Genomic DNA, 25,509 nt, shown 5'->3' on the forward strand with positions numbered 1-25,509 from the left:
GTTTTGACATTGCCATAAGTTTAAATGTGATTGATCAGCACATTTCAGTTTGGAATTTTTTATTATTGGTTTGTTATTCATTCAATTACGTAGATATTCTTGCATATCTAAAAACAAATATTAGTTTAAGATTTAAAACTGACGTTATACTTGGAGCAACACAATATTGTTTTAAAGAGTAAACAAGGGAACCAAGATTCTGTAGCGGAAATTAAAAGAATGTAATCCATGGATAAAGACCAGACATGAAAAACTGACAAACACATGAAAGAACATAAAGTAACTAAAATAATACAAACAAAGAAAAATGAGCAACTCGGACTCCACTAAAACTGTGAGCATGGACCAGATACAATGGTAGGGTAAGCGTAAGCGTCCTCTGCTTTTCTAGGAACACCCACCGAGTTGCTCATGAAAGTCTGGGGTAGACGAAATATGAAAAGAAAACTATGACACGTTGAACAAATCAGTTTTCAATGCGCAGGTGGATACGCCGTAAAATCATCCATTTGAGATCACAAACTCGTGGACGGCGTCAGCTTACTTTGGCATTTTTTATTATTGATTAATTAAAGGGCGCTTACCATACCAATGTACCTGGTACATGCTCCCATTTTAAGTGGAATAACATAAATTATTATTCGCACTATATAAAATTAAAATAGTAATTATAGGGTGTTCATGGACGACCCAGGCAGCTATGGGCACATGCTAATATTTCAATCCATTAGAAATCACGAACTATTTGCAATATTTTATCGCATCAACATATTTTTAATGGATTCATTTTAAACAACTATTAATCAAGTACCTAAAAATTAGATTTTTGTCAATACCGGTTGGTAGCAAAATGACATACTAACACACACATACACACATTTTAAATAATTAAAAAAAACAGAAATCCCATAAACTAATGAAAATAATAAGTGTGTTCGCTTTCACAAATTTACTAAAATTAATTAATGATCAGATTACAGTGCAAACTGAAAACAAATAAATACAAGCAAAAAAATATATATGTGGTAGAAAATAAATAAAGAAAAGTATGGTTAGTTCCAATGTAAGTTTTACCACAATAATAATACTAATATATAATTATGTGCAATACCTGAATATTCAATCTTGCATTATTTAGTGATGACACTTTGCAAATATACATGTATGACTACCTTGAATTATGAAAGAGTAAAAAAAAGTCTTCACTTTTCCATCTCCTGACAATGAAATTGCAAGAAAAATAACCACGAGGTTTTATAATTTGATTTCACATTTATTTCCTACAATTATTTGTACCTGATAATGTATTCATATTAAGGTAGTAGACATAGGGTAAGGGACAAAACTCTTACAAATCATTGGAATGTTTGTATTCACCATTTCATACCAATCTCATGTAAGCATTAAAGTAACCTGGACTGATTTCATTCTGTTTCAAAGGGAAGTTTGAAAGGCTTTAATGAAATTGTATATGATACAAACAGATCACTGATTTGAAGATTTATGTCCCTTATCCCAGGTCTACCTCCTTAACAACATATGCTAAAAGTAATTAGATAACTGGAACAGGTCATTCAAATACATATACAAAAACACCAAAGGAGCCGTAATTTCAAATAAAATACAATGGGAATAAATATGTCAAAAAGACAACACCACCGTGATAAAAATGTCATTGTATTCATTAAACTCTTTAACACCATACACAAAAACACAGTAATAAGCTTTTATAGACATTTACTTATCTTAGGACAGAATAAGGAAAACTACCCGTATTTTAAGTTGAAACAAGGAACTCCGACAAGTTTGACACAATGAAAACTTTTGTAGAGCTCTTCAAGCTGAAGAGGAAAGTAGCATTTATTTTCAAACATCTCTCATAGTTTTTGAGATATATGATGAAATTGGTGACCTGACTCCATTTGTCCAAAAACAGCAATGGTTGCCATGATCTATGATTGATCTATTGGTACAATTTTTGACGTAGGATGCTGGTGACCAAGTTATGTAATAACCCACTGAGTGGTTTCAGAGGAGAAGAGTTTTAAAGAAAGGTTCACAATGACAGACACCAAGTGACAAGCGATGGCAATAGCTCACATGGCCTTATGCGACGTAAGTGATTTAGGCTCTCGGCAACCTCTACTTAGTGTTTAATATTTGCTAAATTTTTTTATTATAGTGCCTCTTGCTGAATATTTTAGTCACATTGTTTTAATCATGATCACTGTGTCATTAGAATTCTGAATAAGAAAATCAATATCTAAGAGTTCATCAATCAAACATTCAAATAAATATTCAGTCACTTTCCGTGATATTCATGGTGAACCTCCAAAATATTTATTCTAAATATGGATTATTTCCATATGATGTTACTAGGGCTTATTTAAGCATTCTTAAAAAATCCATCAAAATACATTCTCCTAAAATTTCCATCCAAAGACAGATATCTCACCTTACCTTGCCATTTACATGCTATACAAATTGTACAGTATTTGCAATGATAACATATCTGCAATCTGCCAAAATAAAATACATCAAAAGTTTTGCAATGCATTTTTACCTCAATATTGCCAAAAGTTTACATTTACTAAAATAACACCCTATATGGTATTCTGGCATCAAACCATTATTTCCTTATCATGCAACAAATCTCTCAAACTTTCACCTTTAAAGTTTATACAAAGTGTTTCAGCAACACACTGTAATGCCCAGGAGTTAACAGTATATTCTGTTTCTTCTAAAAGTTTCAAATTGTTATATATAGCAATCAAGCCATCTAAAAGGTCTTTATACCATAAACGTTTATGTAATAGATGTTTGTCGATCAAAAGATTGAGTGAGACAAAAGTTTCATGAAAATTAGATTCTATCTCTAAAGAATCTATCTTCCCTTTATCTACAACAACATTCACATTAAAATCATGATCTTTATCAAACAGTTTTGAAAATTTTCTTTGGAAAGAAAATTTTGGAGTTTTTCCATAAATCCACTGCCATTCTTTAAATTCATTATGAATTTTCTGTAACCCTGGAAACTGACTTTCAGTTGGATCTATGAACTTAAAATTATTTTCCTGAAATAAAAAAAAATGCTCGAATCTTGGTTCCCTTGATTACTCAATCATTAGAAAGTACTGCAATAAATTTAGTCCACATTGCAGTACTATACAATCTACATATGCTATAATATTTATTGTAACTTTTTAATTTTCAATTGTTCTTACTGCCTAATATTTTCTGTCTCAGGATGCTGTTGTGATACCAAAAAAATAATGCAAATATCCAATGAAAATGTTACATGACAGTCAATACAATTTTTAATTTCTCCACCATGGAGATCTATATTATGAGTGGAGTCACAGAGTCTCCACTCTCTACAGTGGAGACATGAGTGGAGTGAGTGTCTCTACTCTCTACAGTGGAGATATATATTATGAGTGAAGTCAAAGTGTCTCCACTCTCAACAGTGGAGATATTATGAGTGGAGTGAGTGTCTCTACTCTCCACAGTGGAGATCTATATTATGAGTGAAGTCAAAGTGTCTCCACTCTCTACAGTGGAGTCACCATTTCAAACATTTTCTGTAGTTTACTACCCCTATCTTAATAACAAAGTATGTATAATGGTTCTAGCAGTTTAATAACATTTCCCAGTTATGGACAGAAAAAATATATAAAAGTAATGAAATGGAGCATTTTTATCCTAGTTTCTACTTTGGTTAAGTCACAGTGAAGTCATAGTGGAGGACAAGAGTGACTCCACTATGAAGAGTGGAGAAATTAAAATTTTGGTTGATGGTAGTGTACGACTAATCAACTGTGATTTTGCTGATAAACAGAATAATGTCAGTTTTGAATGTCTCATAAGAATATCACATCTTGCCCTATTGGGGTCACTGTGACATTTTCTATCTGAACTTCAAGACTGTCATTATTCTGAAAATATAATGTACAACAATAGTTCAAACAAAAATGAACAAATCTAACTGAATAGAATTATATGACACCCACAAGTATATTATATACAAAATTTTACACATACTTATACATTATACTTCATACAAAAATCTAAAATTTCTTTTAGAGATTGGTCTATTCTTTTCATGAACCATCCCTTGCAAAAAGATTGAGTGAATGATTAATCACCCAGAAAGATCCCCTTGTTGTATTACTATCATCAGGATATATCACTCTGTATCTACCATCAACCTATTGTCTGAAAATTGTTTTCCTAATTTGCACATACAACTGTATTTAGTATAATATAACACATAGTGCCTGTTGTAGAGGGTGTTACTATTACACAGAAATACCACATTCAGAAAATATATCAGCCTCGAGTGCATCTCAGGTGATATATTTACTTCATGTATATGATACTTTTTAATTTATAAACAGACAAATATGTGAAATATATGTCAATCGAGGTTCACATGAAATAAACATGATTTTCACATGAAATTCACTTAACACGAATTTCATGTGAACAATTCACATCAATTTCACATGATAGCTGTACTTACCAGAATTTCACGTGAACTCTGCCATAATGTTAAATTGCTCTATTCAGGTGAAAATCATGTAAAATTGGTGTGAAAGTTATGTGAAGTAATTTTGCCTGAAAAGTTACTTGTAGGGCTTTTACAGATATATCAGTATGGAAAGCACACTAACTTGCTTAATGATCAGTGGTTATCCTTTAATACAAATTTAAGAATAAAAACAATTACAGTTTTTAGCAAATTACAAAAAAGCTTTCAAATTCCCTTTCATCCTAACATATACACACAATTTTGAACAACAGGAAGATGTTCAATGACTATTTTATACATACATTTTTATGTCCGTTTAAAAACTCTTTTCCAATGAGATCAACCAATGAATTAGATTCCAAATTTGGTATACTCTCAGATAAGTTTTTAACTCGTGACTTCAGACTTTGGGTTGCTCTGCACTTTACTCCAACCTGATATAAATGAACAAAAGTTAGTGGACAGCAATAATGCAGACAACAACAGCACGTTACAATTATATGACCAAAATATGGTTGTTGTCATATAAAAAAATAACACCAGTTATTGAATAACAGGTAATACAGTGTGTTCAAACCTAAAAAGACCAATTTGTCAAAGGCTATTTAAAATTGCATAAATTACTGTGCATGTTCCAAAGTTCCTGACTAGTATTTTGTTGACCTTGAGCATCATAGTTTCACTTATCTTTAACATCCAAAAACAACCTGATAACCTGACACTTCATGTTATAATTCAGCTCACCCACCACTCAGAAAACAATATTTTAGTAAGTTGGAATGGAAAGTTACTCAAAAGCGTGGCAAAAAAATGAAAAAAGGAGTTACACACATTGTCATAATTCTTAAATTATCCTTTTGGGATTCAAAATGCTTGTTTCTAATATGATTTTAGCTTTGCCTATGAGGGACAGATCTATTTGTACTCAACTAACATGAATAAGGCCAAATAAAATTATAACTCTGTTTCCTGTTACATGTCAGGAAAAAGATGGGTCGGTAGGTCGGGATTTTATTTTATTTCATTTACTTATTTTTATTTTATTTCATTTACTTATTTTTTCCCCAAGTTTCGTAGAAAACATTTTATTAACCACTTAAACTTTGTCAAAACTAAAAAATGACTAACATCTCTAAAATGTCAGGTTGTTTGACTTTGGTGGTACTTTTCGTCGTTCAAGGGTTCAAGACATGAGTGTGTTGGGTAATAGGAAACTAAGGTATAATTTTATTTGGCCTAAACACTTTGTTGATTGTTGATATACATGTAAGCTAGTTCTAATGCCACCATTACACTAAGTTTTGTGATTGAGACTGTACTATTACATAGCTTCAATAATTGTCTAATATTAATAATGCATGGCCTAGTTGCAATTAGTAGTGATCTCTAGAGCACCTACTATAACCACAGGAAAAAAATAAAATGCTTTGCTTGGGGCAGCTTGATATAACATCAGAGGTAGAAACCTGAACAGTTGGGTCAAGTATATGGCAGTGTTCTCCCCAGGCCATTATAGCACTGTACTTTGAAGCACTATGAATTCTTTGCACTGTGCTATCAATAATTAATTTTAGTTAGAATGCACTATTGGCACTGTGCTATAATTTTGGAAAGGTCAAAAGAGCTGTGCTATGCCAGTTAGCACTGTGCTATTTAAATATTATGGGGAGAACACTGTATGGTATATAATCTTTTAATCCTTTTTGGCCCGTAGTTATTAACGGTGACAACCCCCCATATTCATTCACAACATTCAGTTTGTTTTATGGCACCTTGTGGTAGAATGATACCATTATATGACCCCAAATTTTTTGTGGTCGTATAAAAATGTAAAGAAAAATGATAAATGTGTCACCCCTGTTTTTTTTGTTTAAATTAAAGGTACATGTACCTGTAACACTGTACTCGACTAAGCAAAAAAAAAATAAGACAAAAATAAAACAAAAAACAATTTACCGTTGCAAAAGGGCTGTCTAAATAGCTGAATAAATTGTTTTTATCAACATCTAGTAACAGTGTAAAGTGATGATATGTTTTAAGCCTCCCTAGCTTTGATGCTGTTCCAGACACCTGAAGAATACAAAAACAATACATTAAATATAGTTATCACTTTATAGAATTTTACATACCATTCAGTAGCAATGGTCTAAGAGGCCTCTTTCCTGTCACCTATGGCAAGATTTTGGTCTGAAATTATTCAGTTTTTAAAATTTGAAACATTGTATTGAAGGTTCACAAAGAGCATATCTCCCACATCGAAATTTTCCATTTGACAAGTAGAAAACTTGAATGTTAAGTTTGGAAAGCAGACATTTCCCATGGAAATCTAAATTAAACAAAAAATCCTGGAACGCTGAGTGGTTAACAATATTGTTTACCCTCTGTCTTCCAGAAGAACACAAATTACATGTATTTTAATCATAAATACATCATAATTTTATCCAAAATGTACAAATGTACATTGGCCCCTAATACGTACAATGATTTGGGTTAGTGCACTCTAATTGTGCCCCCTGTACTATCTAGCCATATTCTAGGCTGTATATGGACCACTACTACGACTGATGATCAATGGAATAGAGAAAATACACAAGCTTGTGGATTTTTGAATTCGTGGTTTTGAGGTTTTCAGTATACACGTAAGTCAGAATCTCCTTTTTGTTGGGAACGAAATTTTATGGTCTGGCTCATCCATGAAAATTGGTATACCCCACAAACAATAGTACTGTCACAGTTTTAAAGAATAACAACAATTTAAAAGGGTTTTGAAATCTTTTTAGATCTTAAATGCTAGAACAATATTAGAAGAATAAATAGATGGGTCAGCGTGCTTGTTTTTTTCAGATATAAGCATTTGAAATCTTGGCTGGATAAGAATTTCCCTAGATTTTCTATAGGTTTTGTCTTAGTAGGTTTTATCTATCAAAAACACTAAAGAAAATAACTTCCTACATAAAATTCTAAGGTCAGTGTTCTAGGATTCCTATATCCCGTTACCTGGGGCAAGTGAAATTTGGGTCAGGGAAAGTTAGTTACACTTTCCCGTGGCAAGTTGAAAACTTCATTTGCTGTAAGGATTTGTTTTGTTAGGAAAGCAGTCACTGACTGTGGGAAAGTTGATTTTATATGGATTTTTCTCGAGGAAACCTCCATTTCTGAAAAATCCTAGAACAGTGACGGTGTGTTTAATGCAATTATAAAAAGAAATGTAGGGATCACTAGGCAAAAAATAGTAATGCTACGAAATGGATAAAACCAGAGGTGTCTGAAAATCTGACTTTAGGGCTTAACATGACCAGAAAACATTCTTATGGAGATAGACCTAAGGTAATGGACACAACTCTTTAAAATCATTGGAACGTGTATTTAGACTCTTTATATAAATCTCATGTAAGCATCAAAGTATCTTGGATTGATTTCATTCTGTTTTCAAATGAAAGCTTGAAAAGCTTAGGTGAAATTGAATATGATAAAAACATATCACTGATTTTAAGAGTTATGCCCCTTACCCCAGGTCTACATGAATCCTACAGTCCAAAAGGGTTGGTTTAGACAGGTTTCACTGAACATACAATGTGTTTAAAAGGCATTTATAATACATGACCTTGTAGAATCCTTCCAGTAAAATATCTTCCCTTGTATTTATCGTAAGATCAACATCCCATCTAGATTTAATAGCCGCTATAACAAGTTCAAGGTTAGAATATCTATTATATCTATCCCTGCTCTTTAGAAATGACAAGTTCAAATTTCCTTTATCATGGAAAACAGCTCCTCCGCCACTATTCCGACGAGCAAGATCTACAGAACTTTGACTTATTTTCCATACATCACTTTCTAAATAAGGGTTTTGGTGCCGTCCAATGACCACAGCTGGCTTATTTTTCCATATAAGAAGAGCAGAATACTTTTTAAAATCTAAGTTTTGAAACAACCAATCTTCTAATGCTAAGTTCAAGTAAATATCCTCAGATCGTGACACCAACACTGTGTCTGAAACTAAATGGAAAGAATGCTTGAGTCTTTGTGAACATGATTTTACAAGCTTTGATGAAAAGAAGTAGCCTCTGGCATGTCTGATAGTGACATGAATTGAATTCATTTGGAGTTAAACCTAGACAGTCTATATTTACTTTTTTCTGTATATTCCTAATTAATCTGAAAAAAAAAATTAAAAAAATCAAACTAAACTATGTCATGTTAGTACAACTATAACCATAATAATCATCATCATGGGCTAAATAATATGATTATCTCCCCTTCATAAATATTAATTTCTTTTTTCACTTCTTAACACCCATAAATACAGCTGTTTATTGCGTACAATTAACAAAATTGTATTTGTTAACTTCACAAAAGAGAAAGAACACAAATGATATTAAGTTATGAAGTCTTCTCCAGACAACAATATACAATATATACCAGTATATTAGAACAGAAAGTGCATGCACTATTAACTAAGACAGCTTTAAATTTTATCTGAAAAGACAATGAGAAAAAAAAGAAAAACAACAGTACAATGAAAACAGAAAAATTTAAAACATTGATAAATATATTTAACTGATGAGAAACATAAAGGGGGCAGGGTCAATGCACTGTCCCTGTGTGACACTGATTTTACATTCAATATATTAGATCAGAAATCTTTTTGATTTCTTAATAAATATGAAAACATTTTTAAAAAATAAGTAAATTTCCTTTGTAGGATAGATCACTACTATCTCTGGTAAGCTGTAAAACACTAATTCTTCAAGGAATTAAGTGTAAGGGTTGTAAGAATCAGGCAAAATTGGTAAAATCAGAAACATGCTTGTCAAAACCCAAACGATCTAACAACGTAATATTACTCGAGGATATTTTCTCTACTTGAAAAGACCATTATTTGGTCTCTGCATCACTGGCTTTGTGAAGAAATTTTTCAATAGAATCTAAGAAAAATGAGGTTTTTGACAGAGTTACATGTATCTGCCCTTTAAAATTTTCATTTTCAGCGCATTTTGATGAAACTGTAACTCATTGGTCTAGCACAATATGGAAAATCTGGTCTGTTTTTTATGTTTTCCTTGATTCTGATGGAGCAAATGGAGCAAATAGTCAAATTACACTATCAAAATGATGTTTTTTCATACCATGTTTCACCGACCGCCTGATTCTTACAGGGACTGACACTTAAGTGCAAAGTCTCAAATACATATATACATGTATATGTAGCTAATTTTGCTATTATGAAGGTTTTTATACATGTATATTGTCTGTGTGCTCATATTTGTTTTAAATTGAAGCATTCTGATTTTGGGGACATTTTTATTATTATTGACAGCTTTTTTTCCTGATTTTGGACACTGAGAACAATGTGCCATACAAAAATGGCTTTTGGCAATATTGTGGCATACAATATCTACATGTATCAATGTCCAAATAAAAAGGAGGAGGGTTTCAAGGTCATAGGAAATTCTGACTACTAAATGTATATTTATAATACATGAACAGTGTATATATACATGCACATGTAATGTATGTACCTTACATAATCCATCCAATGTAATATCTTTTCTTCAAAGATATATGGGTACAAAGTAATGTCCCATGATTTAATAGCTTTAACTGCGAGTTCAAAGTCAGAAGTTCTATCACAACATTCATCAAAGTAAATGGCTCTCCCACTATGTTGCTGCGCTTGTTTCACAGAACTTTGGCTTTTTTTCCATACATTAACTACTACACAACATACAATGAAAACAGCTACTGTTAATAATACAATATTCCAAATTGGAAGATGAGCCAATATATACAAAAGTGCATAGATCATGTACATGTATGTCGCAATCAATGCAGGAATGACTTTTTGATTAAATCCGACCATTTTGGACTAAGACAGCCATGTACTGCAAGTACTGCATGGTCTTTCTTGATTAGCTGAAAAAAATAATACATAAACTATGGTTAAATACAGCTGATACATTTTTCCCCATATGTTATAAGTCTTTATACTGTAATAACAATTCCGATAATTTAAATATATGTGAAGACAAATTTCAAGAAAATTTTTTTTCTGTTTACCCATTATTTAAATGTAGTCATTTGTAAGGATGTGAAATAATGGTCAAATACAAAAGAACATGTGTGTCCAATTACCTACCCCCCCCATTTTTCAGCTAAAATAGTGTACCCTAAAGTTTTTTCTGTCATTTTTCAATAAGCTCTGAAATTATAATGCTTCTACCATAAACTCAATGCAAAAAATTGTAAAATAAAAAAAAATCCCAACCCACCTAACCATGGTCTATCCCATATATTTTCAAAGGTATTTTTTCTGGCCGAAGTCAGACTCCAACAGTTCAGAGCTCACAGGGCTATTGTATTTAGAGTACCAGTCAATACATACATGACTAACCCATAGAAATATGGAATGTGTAAGGAACCGTAACTTCTACATCAGTAGACATATTTTGAAAATTTCAGCACTGGTCGGTTTCATGATGCTGAATAATATTACCCAGCAAACATTTTGCTAACAGCAACGGTTTTTTAGTTATTGGCAAAAACTGCCTTCTGACTATTATGTTCTATTTTTAGTAACAGCAGTCATGTTTTTTTTATGGATTAACAGTCCCAACGGTCATTTTGTATGGGATACCCTATGGAACAAAAATCCCAACTCCCAACTTCCAATGAATTCGCCCCGTGCAGGTCCGGGTGTTAAAAGAATAGGCTTGCAGCAGTGCTAAGCTTATCGTAAAAGGCGACTAAATAGTGCTCAGAACCCCAGCCGGGGGCTAGGGCGCTTTGCCCACAAAGCATCTGGGATATGTGCCCCAGGTGGTGGAATGGGGTACCCCTGGCGTGTTGCATGCTGGGGTTGTCAGGCTATAATACGGAAAACCTGACCGCAAACCATAGTGGTGCACCATGTTGGGAAAGATGCCACGTTCCTCGCACGTTAAAAAACCCTACTGTGGTATTCGATAGGAGTAGGAACCATAGGGCTCTGCCACAGGAAGCTAAATTGCCTGACCCTACCCACCTCTCCCTATTTCCATTGGCAATCAAAATTTGTCGACCCCATTGTCCTTGTGTCTCATCCCTTTTTCATTTCATCATCATTTCATGTTCATTTTATCATCAATTTCATGTTCATTGTCTGAATATAGCTGAAATATTGCTGTTCGGACGTTAAACCCCAACAAACAAACAAACAAAACATCCATAGAATTCTATACAATGGGTTTTAAGAAGAAGAGTTTCAAAGTTGTACATGCAAAATTGGCAAAAAACTGTAACACCTTTGAAATATCATTCACAAACATTGACCTAAATTCTCCACTCCTCAGAGTTGAGTCACCATTTTCCTGCACTGTGACTTCAGTGCATCTCCACAAAATTAAAAACTGAATAATTGCTTCATTCCAATACTTTTCATTCATTTTTCTATATATAACTCAAATGCTTTTAAACTTTGAAAATCATTAAAATAAATTTTATAATGGGAAAAAAAATTAAACATACAAGCATATTTTCAAATGGTGACTCAACTGTGTTGGGTGGAGACACTGTGACTCCACACTCACAAAGTCTCCACTGTGAAGAGTTGAGAAATCAAAATTAGTGTTGACAGTAGTGTACAAAGGTCCTTGACCTGCCATATCTACATATATGTTTGCCTTTATTGAGGACCTTTTGTTGAGGATGCAAAAAAATTCAGGACCTTTCACAGTTTCACTCTTGAACGAAAATTTGAACCCCTGTGACGAAAGTAATATGGAAGAATCTACCATCATTTCATTACTTTTTTTCTTCATTTTTTATAAATAAAAACATGTACAACTACATGGAAAATGCTAATAACTTTTTGCTTACAACGATCGTTTTCATTTTCCCCACAAATCTGTACAATTTTTTTTTAAAATGTGCATCCATGTTAAAATGCAATTTTAATCTTTTTTTTATTCATATGAAAGAGAAAAATCTAGTGAATACACTATAAATTATTAATTTTTAATTTTTTTTCTTATTCCTTATTAAGATACATGTACATATACAAGCAAGTGCAGATCAAATTGAAACAGAAATGATGAACACAATTTTTTTCCTATTTTTGTTTTTATTATGCTCAAATTAATGTTATTTTCAAATCCTTAACCGACAGTAAAAAAAGACCTACAATGTATACACTTTTATCTGTCTCTGTTGGACAATGGTTCAAATTTGCGGTTATCTCTGGTCCAGGACCCTCAATTCTGACTTTTTTTTTTCTACGACTGGGACTTTTAACCATATTCACTCATGCTTTTTCCAAGACCTTCCACTTCTGTTTAAGTAAATTTGGACCAAGTATTTTCATCTGTCCAAATAGCTATGCTGTATTGGGTGGCTGATTAAAGGTTTTCCCTACAAGGGAGAGACCTTATTGTTTTTGTAATTTTTTTTTCTTCCAACATTTACTTTTACATAGCCCTATTTTGTCATCTTTAAAGATATCACAACCAAATTTTGACCATAGATAGAGCTCACTTAGGACTCCTACCACATGACCCAGTGAAAATTTCATCATCCATTGTAGAAGTTACCTCCTCTTTATTGGTGTTTTCTCAACATGACTTTTCATTTGCACCCAAGGCCAAATGTTACAGAGTGCTAGAAATCCTTCTCACTGCAAACTACAGGCCTTGATATTAAGAAAGCGAAAAGAGATAAGTGCATACATACAGCATATGAAATTACCCTCCTGATGAGCTCTACGTTTTGAGCCCAAGTTTTACTTCTGTCTCTACGTCTGGAACCCAAGTTTTAAATCTGTCTGACCGTCAGTTAAAAAATTATGACAATTTAAATGTTTCACAGACTCCAGTTTGTGACCTTAACCTTGTAAGTTTTCTCATGGTCAAATAATACTAAGGTTTATGGTATTAGTTTCTTGTTTCTACAACTTCCAGTTGTGGAATTTGTTATTGCATTATATCTTCATTATGCCAAAAATGAGCTCTGGCATTGCCTAAATGTTTGTCATTTGGTTGCATTTGTCCAATAAATTATCATTCAGTTTTCAGATTTGAGGGATTTGTCTTGTCTTGGATCTTTCGAAATTTTAGTTTATCAGAGCAGGGATATACATGTATAATTTAAAATCAACAACAGACACATTAATTATCATTACATAGAATGAAAGATCTGCTCAAGTACATTTGTTTGACAAAATACCATGGACCAATATTCAAAAAACCAACTCTATTACAACAACTTGAAATTTTCTGATTTTTCCTATGGTTTTGTATATTTCATCAAAAACTTTTTATAGATTTAATGTTGCATCATGTTTTCAACTTCATTGAAGAAGGTCATGCGATATATCATTTTGAAGGTCTATATGAGCACATTTCGAAAATCAAAAGTTTCAACCCTAATATCTGATACATGTTCAATGAGTAAGGTCATTAATTGCAAAAATTTAAAGTTCTTAGAGGATAAGGTTATCGCATATCAAAAGAAAGGTCTTAAAGCATACATCTGTAATATCAGTTTTAAATTGTCCCAGAAAAATGACTTGGGTAAGGTCAATGAGTGCAAAAACTAAAGTATTTTATACAGTAAGGTTGTCATATATCAAATTAAAGGTCATAACGTGTACATCACTAATATCAATTTTGTTGTACAGAAAAAGAACCCAGTTGGGATTAATAAGTGCAAAATACTCAAATTCATTGAAATTAGGGTTGTTGTATATCAAATGAAAGGTCATCAAGTTTACATTACAAATATCATGATAGAAACCACGACAATTACATCTGACAAGGTCACCAAGTGCAAAAACAAACTGTTGTAGAGGGTTAGCATGTTTTCAGGTGTAAATTACAAAAAAATATTAATGGTTAAAAATTGGTTGAGCAATTATCATGATTAAATATAGCTGCGAAACGTAGCTCTAACTAATATGCACAAATTAACTGTTATCCATGATAAGACAATTGTAATTTAAAGTACATTTCGTAATTGTGATTAGATTCTGCAGTGTTCAATGTCAAATATGAGACTCGTTTTTTGCAAGGTGCTGTAAAAAGTGCACATTGTGTATTCATACTTTCTGAAGGTTAAAAGGGGGTTATGGGTCCATTTAATTCTGTATATTTATTTTAATCATCTTTACACATCAAATCTATTTTAGTCAAACTACTTAGAATTAAAGTATATGCATTGTTGAAATTCGTTTAATTAGTGTATTATTCTAATTTTATGTACTGATTACATTTTTCGATAGTTATTCAAGTTTTCATCAAGTTGCATGGGCGCAGACATGTTGGAAATTATTCGATCTCCTCGGACTTTACAGTCTGCAGTTAAAGAAGAAGCCTGACATCCGAAATTCCAAAAAATGGCAACAAGTCAATCTTTCGAGGATTGGTTTTCTGCAAGGCTTTTGTCCTTAGATCCTGATATAGATACAGATGTTTTTGTGATGTATATCAACGGAATTTTAGAAACCGATGATACAACTGAAGAGAAGAAAGATTCCATGTCTGAAATCCTGTCAGAAGTTATAGTATGGATCCATCAGTTCTTACTCCCTTACTTTGTATAAATATATTATGTCCCTGACTAGTCTAAATGATTATGCTGTATTTGCAGGCTGTTTTTTAATGGTCTCCTTTCTGCAGCAATAAAAGTTAGATTTATAAAAATGCCTCGACAAATGCCTTGTTAATCTAGAGACAAGATAGATTACTACTCCATAGACCATACCTACAAATTGTACAATGGCTACATAGTAGCAGGTTGATCTGTCCCCAAGTCTATCTGGTTCCTAGTCGATCTGTCCCGAGGTTTTTTACTGTTCCCAAGTTGATCCTTCACCTCTAATAATTAAATTGTATAAAATTACGAGTATAAAATTTAGTATCATATTACTGAAACTTGTTATTTTATACAGACAATTTTATTCATAACCATGGTCATCACACACTTTCAATGTACATGTAGGTATCTAAATTCTCAAATAAGTAATGAAGAAACTATAAGGTTTTGTATATTTTTTTCAGAGACAATGATATGGGTTGCAGGCTGTTTTATTTACACATGTAAATGGTTACAAGCTAATACATTCAAATTAATATGGGGTAGGCATTGCCTAAATTAGCGAGCACCATGGGCTTTACTATACATGTACCGTCTGTGCGAGACTTGTAAAAATAAAGATGGACATTACAAAGGGTGGGGGGTCAACCCAAATGAAAATTTTTGTTTCGCAAGTGCAATATTTTTATTTATATTTAACCAGCAAGCAAAATCAATATTTCTATTTGAAAATATGTCTTGTTAATTAATGGGGGAGTTTTTTTCAATAAATGAATAACTTGAACAATTTTTTCCCCAAAATTCCAAACCCATACCCCCTTTCCCCTCGCTCTCAAAATGGTCAATAACTTTATAGCACTACACAATGCTTTACATTTTTTATCCTTTAAGGGCATTTCTAGCATTTCTTCTGAAGTTTTTATAAGCATAACATTCACTTCTTTAAATAAATAAAACAAACTAGAAAAAACTTGAAAACAATCAGAAAAGATGAATCTATTTTTACTGAAAGGTAATCTTAACCTATATTTTTTTTATTTGTTTGATAGAAGGAAATGATGAATTCTCTCCAAAAGGACAATCACTTTTTGTTACTTCCAGGACATGACTTTTTTTTTTTTGTTAGTATATTGGGGAACCTTAAGGGAAACTTCAAAAGTACATGTAATAACAGTAGAGCTCACACCGCTTTGCGGCGCTCGCTTTAATGATCACACAAACATACATTTATTAGTATATGGTTTATCAGAAAAAGCAGATATTGGAGTTTTTTTTTTGTTAAATTTATATTCACTTGTAAGTCACTGAGCACATGAATTTGAAAGTTTACACTGATGTAAATGACATTTAGAAAAAGATTATATATTTTCAATGTTTACATTTAATTTAAGTGTATGAATTTGTGATGCATAATGCATCAACTTTATGATTGGGGACGGATCAGCTTTAAATAGGGGACAGATCCTTTAGGGAATGTTTTTGCTAGTCCTATTACATAAGACAATGTAGATTTAGTATGATAGTATGGCGGATTTGATTCAGTGAAAATTCTTAAATTTACAAGAACTGATCATCTGTCACTTTACTTAACAAATCTGCAATCAGATCAGTCAACGGTTATTGGTGATTGATCTGTTATATGGGATCAAAATGTGAATTTGGAGATGTGTGAATGGAGAAAATCTTTTCTCATATTACAAAAATGTTGTAAAAACACATATCTTAATGTCTTTCAATACAAATTGTTGCACAGAAATTTGCCAACTTTTAAACACCTTCAAGGTCCTTACTATATAAAATTGGCTAAGTTCGAAACAATGTACTTTTGTAACAGTTTTGATGAGAAAATTGAACATATGCTTTATGATTGTAGAGTTACAAAAGAATTTCTAGAAAACTTCTTTCTGATTCTGCAGAAAAGTTTTGTTAATTTAAACTTAGAGAAAAATTATGTGTTATAAATGTACTTAGATACACAGATAAAAATTTGTTTCTTAATTTGTTGCTTATTTAGTAATTATATCAAAATCTCATGTACTTATATGTAAATTAGATATCACTGTACCATGTATGACTGGTTTTAGAAAAATTTTTGGACCCCAAGTTACACATGTATGTTATTTTCCCTTCGTAAGACCCATTGCTAGAAAGAGAATATTCAATACTAAGAGCAGTTCTTTTAAACAAACAAAAACAAACTTTGAATGAGAGATATAAGGGCAATGAATCAGAAATTCTTGAAGTCTAGTATGTGTGTTTGAATGAATGTGTAATGTGTATATCTTAATTGAAGTTATATTGGGTTTATCAATTAATTAAATATGAAATAGTCAAAAAATTGATCTGTCAGTGATTAGTCCATCAGTGGTCATTGATTTGTCAAGTTGTTGCATGGATCAGTTCAGGGACAGTAGATATTGAAAATTTTCAAGTTACAGAAGTGTTGGTACATATGTATATATCCCTCACGTCAAAAACATACTATATGTCTGTTTCCTGCTACCTTACTTACCCTATTTTTTTTGCCCCTATCTTAAATAGTTTATGGTAAAAGTCTACATTGTTGTCCCTTTAACTCAATGTATTTTTTTTTTTTGGAAAATTAAGGTTAATACCTTCCTTCCTACCTAATTTTTTTCTTGCTGGTTACAGGAAACAAAACTATTAATATTTTTGGCCTTCCTGATGAAAAGCTTCCTTACCTCATCATTCTTTAATTCAGATATAGCGATAAAACTAAACCAATTTATTTTTGGATGATAAAATTTGTACAATATGGAGTACATGTGTTCAATTTTCCAAGGTTCAAAGTACATGTTTAAACTAATAGAAGGAGACTTACAAAAAGAGTGGATAAGACTAGTATTCTGTTCAATATGAGTTTAGACAGGTTTACTGGACTTTGCTATAGAAAGTTAAATGAGTGAAGCCAGTAACATTTGGTTAGACAAATCTAACTTAAGACATTTGTGTTAAGTTTAAATAGCATACAATTTACATACAAAATGTACTAAATAATGTCCTTCTGCTCAAATCTTGTTCTCTTAAAATGATAAAATGACAGCAGTTTCCATGTATAATTTTACGTAACATAATTTCTCATTTCAGCCAGAAAATTCCTCTGCTATTTGTGATGAAATTCTGAAGAAATGGGAAGAAATAAAAGGCATAGCATCCCAGTCAAACCAATTAGGTATGTTAATTACGTGACCAGTGGGTGTACAAATGGTGTACAATTGTACTGTAAGTGTAACTCTAACATGCATCAAACAAAGAGCTATTTATAGCTATTTATAAACTGTACAAGTAGACTTAATGAAGGTATTAACAGAATGTCATGTATGGAGTTTATAATTAGTATAAATTTGGAAATTACTAAAAAAAGGATTAATTTCTGCTAGTATCTTCATTCCTCATTACTCTTCTACAGAACAAATTCTGCAAACATGTTACATCAAAGTATTTATTTTTTTAACAGACTTGATCAGTTACAAATGTAAGGAAAGACTTAATCAATCATGAATGTAAGGAAAGGCATGCCAGTCATCTGTCCCCCTAAAAGTTTGACTCTTTTATTTTATTTTTTTTTTGCATGAAATCTTGATTTTTTACATATTCTACTTTACTCACTTTGACCGGCCTTCAATTCTATTTACACCCTAAAACTTGAAATCCTCGATCTGCCTCTGTTGATCCATCTCATTTTACTTGTTATTACACAAATGTTACATACATGTATCCTAATTATTTTTCAGGTTCTCAAGACCTTGCGAGTCAACTGTCAAGCATGTTAGAGAATCAAAAGATAGAATCAGTAAAACCTAAAGAGAAGAGTAAGGAAGAGATTGAGAGAAAAGCTGCCATATTGGCTGCTTACAGTCAGGTATCTGATGAGGAGTATCCTTTATTGATATTGACAAAAAAAATACTGCAGCATTAAAAAAAGGAACCTCAGAGACATCAAAATGTAATTACATGGTAAAAACGTGAAACAGGAACCACACATTGTAGATGACAGAATAAAATACAATTACTGTAAACAAATTAATTTTTGCGGTTTACTAATTTTTGCTATTTTTGCAGTGTACAAAAAACCATGAAAAATAGTACCAACGAAATTGATTTTTAATATATATGAAGCTAATCGTTTTTTTTTGTTTTTTTTTGAAACTGGGAAAATTGATACCTGCGAATATGCTTCCTTGACAGAATCCGCAAAAATTAGCAAATGTGAAATTAATATGTTTACAGTACCTGGTACATGTAGACATAAAAACAGTAACCACACAATGTAGACAACAGAATAAAATACAGTTACCCAGTACATGTGTACATAAAAACTGAAGATAAGTAAAAAAAAAAAAAAACACCTGTATAAGAACTTTAAAAAAAATAGAGTGACATCAGGTGTCCTGGAAGGTAAGTATGTCCTGCATGGCCAGTGATACAGGCCATATCTTAAGTTTGGTATTACATTTTTAAAAGAGAATTATGGGAAGCAGTCACTGTCATTAACTCTTTCAGCTTCTGATTTGAACTGTTGATTTGAACATTTATAATTCCACTTTTTGAAATCCAAATTTCAACATCATAATTCTTTTTTACTATATATTTACGTCTGGTTTTACTGATTGTGTCAGACTAATGCAGAGAAAGGTTTTATGCAATTGGTTACTACAATACATTTTCTGTCTCTTCAAAAAGTCAATAACTCAGTAAATTTAACCCCTAATCTATGATGTTGATTAACATGTCTAATTGACAGAACAAATTAGACCTTAACAATGAATCAGAAGAGAGGAGGAAAGGCCTGATGATCCTGGTGGAGATGGCACTGACAGTTGTATCCTTTATGAATTGCATAACAAAGGTCAGGGTCAGATGACCTGTGCACAAAAACATGCACTAATTGTTATTATTATATCCCCTGCTTGAAAGTCAGGAGGTATGTAGTGATGGTGTCTGAGCATTTTTCCGTTTGTTTTCTTTTCTAATCTGCAACTCCGCTGAAAACCACAAATGGAATTTGTTGAAACGTTCACAGATTATTTATTACATGATCCCATTGTTCATCTCCTATTTTGTTTTTCCATCTGAATGTATAAATCACATCTGGGGCACCCTATATTGTTTACTGGCTATGGGAGCAGGGGGCATCACCAAGTGAGCTTTGCACACAGTTTTTCTAGTTTGTATGTGATTTATGTTCGATTGGTTATTGGTTTCTTGATGATTGAGAATATTATGTGTAAATTAGTTTGGTACTCTGACATCATTGAAATCCATGGATCTGCCATTAGTGATATAAATATTAACCCATACTTAATTACATGTATAAGAGATCAGTTCTTAATTTAGAATTAAATTGTATAGAAATTAAATTATAGGTTATATTTTCAATATTTTGCAATTATTCTTGCATAACCAACTTTGGGATGATTTATCCTTGCAATGTTTATAAATCAGTTACTGTTTATGAAGTATCAACCAATCAAAAGTTTGTACCTATCTCATAATTTTGTCAATATTTAAAAGAAATTCTTTCATAAACATTTCAACTTCTATATACATATATTGTCATCTTGTATTCAAGGTCTGAAGGTGGGTAGGGATTTTATAATTTATTTTTAGTTTTGAAATGAAATAACTGTAATACCAGACTCATAATACAATAAAAACCAAATATGCCAAGATTTAACATGTAATTAATCTTGCCTTTTAAGCACAAGGATGCTTATTTCCTACAAAATGTAGAAACATCAAGTTTTAAAAAAATGTTTTTGGCATGTACAAAATTACCATAGTCTGATAAAATCAGATATTTTTTGCAATCTTTTATATGTAGCATTATAACTTTGCTCAACCGTAAATATCACATTGGACTATACAGTTAGGGGAAAATCCTTGAATATCATATTCATGATATTGTGGCCTTCCAACTTCATGTTATTTATGCCTGCATCACCACCAATGGTGAAAGTAGGGCTAATAGCTGCTCAACTCCCTTCATCCATCTCATTTATTGGGTATCTACTTTGTGTTATCTGTAACTCAAGAAGTATTGAACCAATATTATTCAAACTTTGCACTGGGTTTATATTCATATTGAAAATGTGCACCTCTTATAATGGATAAATTTTGATAATTTTTTACATGCTATTTCAGCATGTTGATATTATCCATTTGTTTGCCTTTTAATGATGTGAAGGGTACCTGTTTTAGTACTCTGAAAATCAAAATGTATCATTTAGTATTATATTTCTTAACTTTTATTCAGTGATGCAGAAAAACTCTAATGCTGATAATGTTACGAAGCAAGAGAAAGAAAAACGGGAAAAATCCAAGCAGGAAGCTGAAAAAAAGAAAGAAAAGGATAAAACGGACAGAGAAGCACAAAAACAAAAACAACAGGATAGAAAAGAGAGTGAGAAAAAGAGGACACAAAAGGGAGAAAGAAGGAGATAGCACGATTTTAATGATATAGGATTGTTATAATGACCATTGATAGGCTAGTGTAATTCTATGAATTTTTATTTCTACAGAGTAGTATAATAGCCATTAAAGGCTAAAATAAGATACACATCATACCTGTCAATCCTCCCACATTAGCAGGGAGTTTTCCACAAAATCAATGAAAAATTTAGAATCTTCCTCATCAAGATATAAAATTTGTGGGGGTTTTGGTTAAAATTACTATATTTTCTGTGAAAATACTAAACAATTTAATTTTTTCATTAAAATTTCTTTTATGTAAAAATCTCCCATGTGAAACAGTGTCAATGGGGATAATCTCTCACATGAACTGTTCCATTAAAGGTTATCAGGTATGATGATATCTATGATTTCTGTTTCATACATAATACAATGGTATATTAATTGGTATATTTACAGCAAGTTCAGGTTCTTTTTGAAGGATTTTGTGGTTTGTTTAAATTAGAACTTCCTATTTAGAAATGTTAGAACATGTTTTGAAAATACAAATTTGTATTTATAAAATACATGTAATTCTTGGAATTTTACCAGTAAAAAGTATGGCAGCTCATTTCAGTCAGTAGTCTTTAATTTCAGAATTTTCTAATTTTCACAGGAAAGTTTGACTTTGATATTAACTTTGCCATGTACAGTAGATACATGTATGAACATTCAAATCTTACAAATATAACTGAGATAATTTTCAGTTGTCATTGGTAACCAGTGAGAGTTGCTTGATTTTCAAAATACTATAAATTAACTTTTTTATGAGCAAGTTATTTTCCCTAATTTTGCAAGAAAAAAAAACAAAATAAATCACAGCAGATAAGACTATTCATAATCGAATACAAATTTGAGAGCGTGTAAGACGTGAAATTAAATAGCCTTAATTTGGATTGACATCCTAAGTCGCAAAAGTAATTCTGGAGCTCTGTTCAATACAGGTTGTTGTGGAAACTGGAAACATACATGTATATTTTGTTTTTGCCTTAAATGCTAATTAACTGCCTAGAAATCTCAAGTTTTCTTCATCAACTGACATTGGTGGGTATTTATTTTCATGTTTTTTTTTGTTTTGTTTTTTTTTTTTTTAATTTAATCAGCTCATTTAATTTCAACATTTGTTGTGGATATTTCACATTTCAATGGTCACTCACTAATTTCATGAATATTAGTACACCACAAATGATAATGTTGTCATAGATACTGAAGTATTTTTATTCTCCTTGCTTGGTTGCTATAGCAGTGTTCTGAATCATCATAATTTTTTTATAATCACATTTACTAGTATGCTAATCCAATTGGATAATCAGCAGATGGCTATGTAAATGATAATTTTTTGGTTAATGCTCCCTTAAAGTAAGAACATTCAACATACTGGGTCTGTTGGTAGGTAGGTGGTATCTTTGTTACTCATATAAAATTCAGCCCCCAACTGAAATTTACCAAAAATGAGTTTAAATATCTGAATGTGTCATAATACAATGTAGTATTATCGAAGAAGACTTACACATGTACAGTTCCATAAAAATTCTCATATCAATTATGTTGTGTCATCTAGACATTACTTGAAATTATGCAGATGCTGATACAGAGATTTTGGAAAGGGGGGTAATCCAGTCTATTTAAGTAATTTTTTGTGCTAAAAATACACACACACACACAAAATTCAAACACCCTGGATCAGCAAATTTTATGCTTTGATAGATTGTGCAGATATGATACTATGCATGACTTCATTAACTTTTTTGTTTTTTTTAACACTTTTTTAGGGAATAGTTCCTAGAATTGATCTGATCATACACTCAGGTATTTAAAACATCTAAATGGAAATATGTCTTTCTTAAATTTTGTAAAAACAAATATATAGGGTTATTTCATGAATAGTCTGAAATATTATCTAGAGAAATTTTATATTGCAGGAGCTTGCAAGTACAATATATATTTAACAAGGGATAGTATTTTCCAATATTTATGCAAAAGCCCTTTTGTTATATAGTAGATGCTACAAACTTATTTCAGGTGTGTTTTTGTATTTGATGACTCCATGATTTTGAAACTATATTACAGTCAGTGCAATACAGAATAAACATGTATTGAATGCTTACTTTATCTTGCTTTCTACTGGAAAATATATTGCAATACATGTACAATATTCTGTATTTCTTTTTCAACCTAAGCATTCCATCCATTGTTCTTATTCAGCATACTTTTATGGTCCTTATGGTACCAGTCAAATAAGACAGCTCTTAGATTGCTCTTTAAGTCAGATATACACTTGTCATGTTTAAACCTTAATGCAATCCATTGTTTAAACATCCTGAAAAGGGAAAGTTGAATCAGGCATGATAATTGTTTTGACATTTTTCTTATTGTTTATACTATGTCAGATTTATAAATTAGCTCCATCAATTTTATATAATGATAGATTATGCTATAAAAATGTTCAGGAGAAAGAGTTGATAATGATGTGGACAATTGAAATTGAGATATTTAAACTTTTTATCATTTCATAGGTATTTGAATCTACACGTATATTTTACATGTCTGATAGAAAGTTTAAATCTTGTCAAGTTTTTTAATCATGGGAAGACAACTTTGTCTCCAGAACATAATCATGGTATGTACTGTTTTGTCTCTAATTTTGCAGTTGCTATTAATGTCAACTGAACATATTTTCGTGGTTTTAAAAATTGTTAACTGTACTTAGCATTGAAAAACAATTTTAAGAGTAAAATATTTTTCACTTATCAGTTCGTCAAAGAAAAAGCAAAAAATAATGAGTTTTCACGATAAGTTGTATTTATTTGTTCCATACCCATTGAGTCTAAAGAAGCAATTTTTAATTTAGTCCCTTGGCTTTATTTGTTGGAATGTTTGTGAAGTTATGTTTGAATTCTATTTAACTATGTATTTGTTTACACACTGTTTGTCATCTAATGATAAAGAGAGTATATTTTGTATACAGTGTTTCATTTATTAGACTTCATATACAAGAAAAGGGGGGTGTAAGCAACAAACCCCCAAAAATTCTGATATATCTAGTCAGGATGTGATGTACCCCAAATTATCTGCAGTACTTCATGGCTCTAGCTGCTAAGTGACAAGGGCATGGTAACAATTAGTGACAGAATCCAGAGAATCACCTATGGATGGGGCCACTGGGGGGCCCACAATAAAGTCCTTGGTTAATACATTTTAATGCATGCATTTAAACACTAAAAATACAAATTGGGTTTGACAAATTTCGCCATGACTGTAGACAACTCCAGTAAAAGCATAGGAATATTTATGTTGTTGTTCCACAATATTCTATACCACAATGGTTAGACTGGTATTGATTTTAGGCGTTTAGACATGCACAATATAGAAACTAGGGGGCCAGAAATGTGCAATTTCCAAGTGTTCCGGAAATATGACTACTTAAGTCAATGGATTGCTTTGAAACTGTATAAAAAAGTAGCATCCCACCAAAGGAATGCTGGGATTGATTTTTGGGGTAAGGACTTTTTGGAATTAGGGGCCTGAAATGAGCATTGCTTTATGTTCAAACATTATCTTAAGTAAATCTCACATGAATTTTAACTTCTTTTTCAAGACTATTTTTTCAATACTTCCAAAGAAAAGATTCCTATTGATTTTAGGGGTTATGATTTAAACCAAGTAAGAATAAGGCGCCAGTATAGCAAGAGAATGAATCGCTTTGAAAATGTACAAGTGTCATACCTTCTTAGAAAGGTTTGGATTGATTTTAGAGATCCCAATTTGAACCATTTAGGAATAATGAGCCCAAAAAGTGACATCTTCAATTTTGGCTAAATCCTTATCCATTGTCAAATATCTAATTGCTATCAAATTTAAAGCTGTATCAAGTTTGAATTTTATGTCCATACTTACCCCTAACTGTTCAGGGTTCAACCTTTGCAGTTATGCCCTGT

General features: G+C 31.8%; 2 protein-coding genes across 2 annotated transcripts; one reads left to right on the top strand and one right to left on the bottom strand.

The window, feature by feature from the left end:
* Nucleotides 1-934: 934 nt before the first annotated feature.
* On the bottom strand, nt 935-14,857 carry LOC148598511 (lipoyl amidotransferase LIPT1, mitochondrial-like). The gene is made up of 6 exons (XM_088560465.1): nt 14,775-14,857; nt 10,057-10,450; nt 8,139-8,692; nt 6,491-6,604; nt 4,837-4,968; nt 935-3,077 (listed from the first exon to the last, which is right to left on the bottom strand). Exons 3-6 carry the CDS (start codon nt 8,634-8,636, stop codon nt 2,622-2,624), a joined length of 1,200 nt encoding a protein of 399 aa, XP_088416591.1. The 5' UTR covers nt 8,637-8,692; nt 10,057-10,450; nt 14,775-14,857; the 3' UTR covers nt 935-2,621.
* An 8-nt stretch (nt 14,858-14,865) lies between these two features.
* LOC148598512 (coiled-coil domain-containing protein 43-like) lies at nt 14,866-24,534 on the top strand. Its single transcript, XM_088560466.1, has 5 exons — nt 14,866-15,068; nt 18,209-18,293; nt 18,856-18,997; nt 19,894-19,943; nt 21,378-24,534. Exons 1-5 carry the CDS (start codon nt 14,901-14,903, stop codon nt 21,563-21,565), a joined length of 633 nt encoding a protein of 210 aa, XP_088416592.1. The 5' UTR covers nt 14,866-14,900; the 3' UTR covers nt 21,566-24,534.
* Nucleotides 24,535-25,509: the final 975 nt, after the last annotated feature.

Source organism: Perna viridis, chromosome 14, assembly GCF_037379345.1.
Source record: "Perna viridis isolate PV_CMFRI_1.1 ecotype Kerala chromosome 14, ASM3737934v1, whole genome shotgun sequence".
Taxonomy (NCBI): Eukaryota; Metazoa; Mollusca; class Bivalvia; order Mytilida; family Mytilidae; genus Perna; species Perna viridis.

What these genes read in the sequence shown, in the direction of transcription:
- LOC148598512 (XM_088560466.1), top strand. Translation starts at nt 14,901, where the DNA reads ATGGCAACAAGTCAATCTTTCGAGGATTGGTTTTCTGCAAGGCTTTTG. An exon ending in ATCCCAGTCAAACCAATTAG is followed by an intron (nt 18,294 to 18,855) that starts GTATGTTAATTA and finishes ATTATTTTTCAG; the next exon opens with GTTCTCAAGACCTTGCGAGT. An exon ending in TGGAGATGGCACTGACAGTT is followed by an intron (nt 19,944 to 21,377) that starts GTATCCTTTATG and finishes ACTTTTATTCAG; the next exon opens with TGATGCAGAAAAACTCTAAT.
- LOC148598511 (XM_088560465.1), bottom strand. Translation starts at nt 8,636, where the DNA reads ATGAATTCAATTCATGTCACTATCAGACATGCCAGAGGCTACTTCTTT. An exon ending in TACTGGAAGGATTCTACAAG is followed by an intron (nt 6,605 to 8,138) that starts GTCATGTATTAT and finishes TGTATTCTTCAG; the next exon opens with GTGTCTGGAACAGCATCAAA. An exon ending in TTTTAAACGGACATAAAAAT is followed by an intron (nt 3,078 to 4,836) that starts GTATGTATAAAA and finishes TTTTTATTTCAG; the next exon opens with GAAAATAATTTTAAGTTCAT.